General features: G+C 44.5%; 1 protein-coding gene across 1 annotated transcript; it reads right to left on the bottom strand.

Moving 5' to 3' along the window:
* Positions 1–2,042: 2,042 nt before the first annotated feature.
* adra2c (adrenoceptor alpha 2C) lies at positions 2,043–5,784 on the bottom strand. Its single transcript, XM_040186221.2, has one exon. It carries the CDS (start codon positions 4,822–4,824, stop codon positions 3,469–3,471), a length of 1,356 nt encoding a protein of 451 aa, XP_040042155.2. The 5' UTR covers positions 4,825–5,784; the 3' UTR covers positions 2,043–3,468.
* Between the last annotated feature and the right edge of the window lie 1,049 nt (positions 5,785–6,833).

Here is a 6,833-nt window from a genome sequence, read left to right on the forward strand (position 1 = left end):
GGAGGTCAGGCTGAGACATCATCCTTGCATGCAACAGCCGAAGGCAACATGGTTAAGGACTTAAGTATTTATGGGAGGATGCTGTTTTAGCTCAGTTCATTAATATATTTCACTTTATTTTTTTAACAGGTGGTAATATCATATCGGAGCAGTAAGATTCAAATTCCGTTATAGTAATGTACGATGTTCTCAGATCAATTGGGTAAATACAGTGCCAATGATGAAGAAAACACGTATTTTGCCCTCCTTCCCCGACCCTTAAGCCCAGGAGCATTTTCAAAGGCCGCAGGTAAGAGGATACATGAGGTGGAATGAGTAACTGTGCATTTCAAGGTCGTCCAACGCGTTCATTTTCAGAGCTGTAGCACAGGTGCAAACGTCCAGTGGCCTGTAGATGTGACCCGCTGATATACAGCATGCCATTAACACTCGCTGTTCACACAAGGGAAGGCGGCGATGACAGAATCCATTCTGCTTCGTCGTAGACGGGGGTAAATAAATAGGCGTGAGGCAGGAGGGATGTGGAAGAAATTATTTGTGTTTCTGTTACATTCTGACCAGAATCTGACCTCTGATTGAATTGGAGGGTCTCTGTTGAGCTGTGTTTTCCTGCTCATACATACAGTAAATACACATCTACATACGGAACATTTCAGTAAAAGCTGTGGCTTTACGGATCGCAGTTCTTGCTCATACATACATTAACTGCTTGTGATTTTTCTCTATTACTTCAGTTGCCCGATGATTCTTTCTGACGCTTGTTTGAGGTGCAGAAGTTGTAACATAAATGGATAAATGAAAGCTGTGCTGGGTATTTTATTTTTGATGCCGGTCTGAAGGGTTCCTAACCCATTAAACTTTGGAAGCACAACTACACATGTGGTTAGTACACAAAACAACAACAGTTACCTCTTTGCCAGGTATATAAATGCACTGGCAGAAAAGAAAAGGTATGGTTTTTATTTACAATATTTAAGAAGGTAGGAGATCGCAACAGGAGAAAAATAGTGTTTACTGCAGAGTAGAACTTTGGTAAACCAAATTAAAAAGCCGAGGCAGAAAACGTAATGAAATGCGCGGGGAGTCCAAACATCACACAGAAGGCTCATATGTCTGTGTTTTGAATGTGATTTTGACTTTGATCACATTAGTGCGTAAACTGTAAAGCCTCACTTTGTCCTGCTGCCTACAGAGCAGCTCAGAAATGTTTGAGTATTTTCTTTTTTGAGGTTTATTTGAAAAAAAGATGCTTTCAAGTTCAAAACTATTTGCGGACAGTGAAGTCCAATCTTTTCAAATTTATTACAAAAGTGCACAAGCTGTCTACTGTGTCAGCATGAGTGATTTTCACTTTAACTATAAATTCAAATAGCGGAGGCTGGGAGGATTACAACAGGTCTGTTTTATTCCATCGTTGATGGTGTCATTCAGTGGAACCCAAACCAAGAACCTGTAACATGACCCAAGTCCTTCAAACCACCCACCATGTTAAAAATGTGTTCATTTATAGGGACCTTATTTGGTATCTTATGCAACACTATTGATTACATAACGGTAAAGTTAGAAGAATGTAATGCATTTTAAAGGAACAACTGTTTTGATTGGTTGTTGCCGGTTTTGGTGCTTATATCTGTAAATGGAACTTTGTAGCTTTGATGATTGTTGAAATTCAACACATGATTTTAGTCCCCCACTCACTTGTCCTGTGTAACGGGTGTGTAACGTGCAACAATTAAAGTCTGATTTATTGTAGACCAGTATCACAGCCCTGTATTTGTTAATGCACAGCCGATTTATCCATGCATGAATGCTTTTTTAATCATTTTGTTGAATTAGTTTCCCTTTATAAACAATATACAATTACTTTATTGTGCAATAAAATAATTGTATAAAAGGGGAAACTATTAATGAATTAAGTAATCTCTTAACCCGGTAATAACACGTTAACTTATATAACTAACTTATAACTTTATATATATATATATATACATGCATTTACACAAACATACAGTAATGAAGAATGCAGTCGTGAAATCTTGCAATTTTCTTCAACTGTTGAATCTCTTTATTTGATCTCTTGAATGTGCTCAAAGCAGAAGGAAGTAAACACTGGCTCTTTTAGAAAAGGACAGAGGTTGATGTAACATGAAAATCTTTCAAAGCGTTGTTCATTACACAAACAATACATTTTAAGCATATTGATACATGTGTATTACACAATAATACTGCACTTTGTTCTGTTTCTATTTACACATGAAAAAGCATTAGCCCTTATGGCTATACATCTTTGAACTGTAAAGATGAAATACGTAATTGTATGTCTTTGTTTGTTTAATAATGTATGTGTGAGCTGCAGACTTTAGGGTGGTGGTTTTCTGTGGTCAAGTGCTTTTTGTGGCTGTTAGGGAGAGAAAAGACGCATAGTGGACAATAGAAAGACACTTGATGAGGAAGATTAAGACCTTTTGAGAATGCAGCCTTACTCACACACACACACACACACACACACACAGACAATCACTATTTGGCAGTCTGGATGAGATGCGATACACTCTCCAACTCAATTGATAGCCATGGAGATTTTACTGTTATACACTTTGTCTTCAACACACACGCGCACACACACACACACACAGTGAACACTTCAGCAGGTGGCCATTTGCCTCAGCAGTACCTCTGTAGTCCCTCTATCTTCTCACAGGGCCACATGCTACTGTATCAACACTAAGTCCAAGCATCATGTACAAGTTCACACAAAACACACATCCTGATAAAAAGTTTCCACTGTGGTTCTGACATGTTTGGCCCACATAAAACCCTTATGCAGAAACATGACTTTATAGTTATCAAGAGTGAGTCTTTGTTTTATGATTTTAGTTCATCTTTTTTGCTACTGAAACAGTAAGCAAGGAGCCCCTTCGTCCCATTGGTCCATATGTTGAGACTATGATTTCATAGAAAGGTAGACAAAACGGAGTGAGAGGCAGAGAGCGAGAATGGATCCCACTATCTAATGTCACAAGCAACGGTTGTATGCAGATCGTCAGGGCCTGCATATAATGTACATGAATGAGGTCACATTTAAATCTAGTGTCTCTTAAAAGCCTTTACTTTCACAGCGGTTCATCCATGCTCAACCACTGTGCTCACAGTAACTGTTTCGAGTGGGTTTGTTGTATTTCAGCAAAGGGAGAAGGAGTCAATGAGGAGGTGGAAACGAGCCGTAAGCCTTTTCAGAGTCCAACGGCTGCCTGAGGGGCGTCGGATGAAAGTCCCCTCTTTGAACAGCAGCTTGCACTGTTAACCTTTTTTCTGCACCGTTGATCAATCCTCTCTTCATTTCTAGTACAATCCCTGAACATTCAATCGTGAGAAGCCCTCCGGGACAGCACTACCATCTTATCGCAGTTAGAAATTGTGCCAGCTAGATAAAATGTCTTTTACAAACCCCGTCCGTGCAGGAAGCATTCAGAAAGAGCGTTTCCACGACTTACAGAGGATCTTCTGGAAGGCTCTGCGGAAGTCCTGGTTAAAGATGGTGTAGATGACCGGGTTCAACGAGCTGTTAACGTATCCGATCCAGAAAAAGAATTTGAACAGCGTCTCGGGGATCTGGCACGGTTCCCGGCAGATCCCATGTAGGCTGTAGGAGAAGAAGAACGGGAACCAACACAGAACGAAAACACCCATGACGACGGCGAGGACGAAGGTGAAGCGCTTCTCGCGAGCGGCGGAGACTTTCTTCCTGTTGACGGTGCTCCGGCGTTTCCGGCGAGATGAGAACAGCTCCATGGACTTGGAGCTGGCACGAGACTTCCTGCTCGAGTATTTAGAGGCCGAGCTGCTTTTTCGGCTGGACTTCCTGTCTTTTCTGTCGTCTGTGTGTTGATGTTTGGAGGAAGCGGAACCTTTCTTGGGTTTCTCGTCTGACGAGCTGCTGTCTTCGAAGTCGTCGTCGTGGTCTGTCGGCGGACGTTTGGGCTCGTTTGGTAGAGGGGATCGGACGGCCTGCTCCTTGCAGTGTCCGTTCCCACGTTCCTGCTCCTTGATGCTCTCCTCCTTGCTGGACTTCAACGAACCTCCTCGGCCGGGCTCGGCTTGCTCCATCCCATTCTCCAACGGCGAGTCCACATCCCTTTTCTTCCCTGACATTGTTCTGGTCCTGGTCTTCGCAACTTGGTAGATTCGAATATAGACCAGGATCATGATGACACAGGGGGCAAAGAATGAGCCAATACTGGAGTAGAGGATGTACCAGGTCTCATCGTTCAGGATGCACTGAGGACTGTCCTCGCTGCTGCTCCTGTCCATTGATATCAGCGGCGGGAAGGAGATGACGGCCGAGATCAGCCACACCACCACGATCATCCCTTTAACTCTTTTAGGCGTTCTCTTTAGGTTGTACTCTACCGCCTGTGTCACCGACCAGTACCTGTCCAAACTGATAGCACACAGGTGAACAATTGAAGAGGTGCAGAATAAAACGTCCAGAGCCAGGTAGATGTCGCACCAGATTTTTCCAAAAAACCAGTAACCCATGAGTTCATTTGCCAGAGAAAAAGGCATGACCAGGGTGGCCACCAGGATGTCCGCACTGGCCAGGGACACGAGAAAGAGATTCTGGGGCGGTTTCAGAGCTCGGCTTGTTAAAACGGCAATAACAACCAAGACATTCCCGACTATTGTAAACAAAATCAGAAAACTGACAAGTCCTGCCAGTCCCCAGATGGCCAGCTGGCTGTACTTGCTCTGGGAGGTAACATTAGAGGAGATGTTTTCTGCATTCATACCATCCTCCAGGATGGAGATATTCAAAAAATCCATTTTGAGTTAATAATAGTAAAGATATGATTTTAATTTAAGTAAAATGTGAATATTTTATAGAAGCATCGCATAAAGACCTCCGTGCGTCTTTCACTACAGAAATCTACTGCAAATCGGGTTGTTCTTCTCCCCTCACCTGCGATATTGCTCTTTCCTGCATGCAAGTGTGTCCTTTGGAAAACAAGAGGGAGAAAAGCAGATAACGCATTATTAAGCCCTTATTCCAAAAGAGCGCGGCTGCTCCGCAGTAGAATCTCCATAGTTGGGGAGCGGACTCCCTCCTCAATGCGTCCTCTTCCATCCTGACTGCGCCCGCATCTCTCTCCTCCTCCTCCTCCGCGTCCCCGCTGCGTCCTGAGAAGGGTTTGTAACTACCACGTGTCTCCTTTTTTTTTTTCCTTTAAAAAAAAAAACCAACCTACCAAGAACTTGCTCCTCAGCGGAGAGGAAATAGGCGACTATTGGAAGAGATGAGACGAGCGAAAGTTGATCGGTGATTTAGCCACCTTAAACTAAATCAGCGTGGGACTTTCTGCGCCCGTCCAGTCCCATCTGCAGTGTCAGGGTGAGTGGCGCGCAGCTGACCGGCTCCCCTCGCCGAGCGGACTTTTCAGGGTCTGTTTCAGCAGCCAGATACGAAAAAGCGGGCGTGCGCCCTTCCCTAATGGACAGAGTCGGAGATGAGTGACAACTGCGGAGACACTCAACGAGGACGACCCGCTCGCTCCGTCCGTGCGCACACTGGAGGTCAGTATTGTAACAGCAGCCCCCGCAGAGAAGCCCTCGCGGCGCACATTCATGAACGCCCGCAGCCATCGCGAGGACGCACGTTGCTGTGACCTTGCAGAGGATACTTCCCCCCCCCTCACCACTGTTGTGTTTGTGTTGCGGTGATGAGACGAACAGAGGGATGGTACTTAGTGTAGTTGTCGTGTTCTGTTGGAGCCAAGAAGCACTTGAATCGTCTGGGACTGAAAGCAGTGTGAATGCGTATACCTTGTATTTATCGCCTGAGGAGGAGGAGGAGGAGGAGGGGGAAGCTTTATCAGGCATTTAAGTCCTGCATCATCCATTACATCCACGTTATCTTGTCAGGATACATTTGTTTTTTTGATTTCCCGGGAGGACAAACGTGCCCCCCCCCCCCCCCCCCCACAAAAAAAAAGTTTTGGGGCTCACTTTTCCTTCCACTCTGCTCATTGCAACACCATCTAACGTGGGTGGTGCTCATGGAGCCGGTTTCTCCTTCAGGCCTATAACTTGGTATTAAGTTCCTGGACCAGTGCTTTTATTGACCAGTCTCCCAGCCAAGTACCTGTCATTAATCACAGAGCAGCTGAGCCATACTGAATTAAAGAGCAGCCGCAGCCAAAAGAAATGCTCAAGTCCGGATTGATCCCCATCAAGGCCGATAAGTCAACCAGAGGCGCCGTCAGGACTGCTGAGAGTCCCCAACGTGTCCCCGCACCTATATCACCAAAACACCCTGATCCTTCTCGTGCTGCCTGTTTTAAATTGAGCTATTGCTGGAGTGATGCTGTAGGTCAGCGTGGATGCACTCTAAGCTGATTTTCAACAGACAGACAAGCCTTATTATGGTCATTAAGTCATGTCCCAGGGCAACAGCTCTGTCCATATAATTGGGGCACCAGTGAGCGATCTCAGCTATTATGGAGCTCTATTCTTGTTCCCAGCATTGTGCTCTGCTCAGAGGGAATAAGTGGAATCCTTCTGCTACAGAACAGGCCAGAAGCAAGCCATTTGGCGCTAGGAAGACTGTTTTGATTACTTTTATCTCTTTAAATCAAGGCTTTGTACTCTTTTTTTTTTAGCTCCTTTGAAAACTAGTGAAATACTTAATGATCCCCCTTGTTGTGCTGTTACTGATGCATTTGTTGTTATTCTAGTTCAGTTACTGCAGTTGCTCAAATTGGTTCCCTTGTTTACTCCTGAAGTTTAGAGATGTTGGGGTTTGTACTTTTATTTAAAGGCACTGCAGCATTTGTGAA

This window comes from Gasterosteus aculeatus, chromosome 9 (genome assembly GCF_964276395.1).
Source record: "Gasterosteus aculeatus chromosome 9, fGasAcu3.hap1.1, whole genome shotgun sequence".
NCBI classification, from domain to species: Eukaryota; Metazoa; Chordata; class Actinopteri; order Perciformes; family Gasterosteidae; genus Gasterosteus; species Gasterosteus aculeatus.

Excerpts from the sequence above, each read along its gene's own strand:
- adra2c (XM_040186221.2), bottom strand. The coding sequence starts at position 4,824 with ATGGATTTTTTGAATATCTCCATCCTGGAGGATGGTATGAATGCAGAA.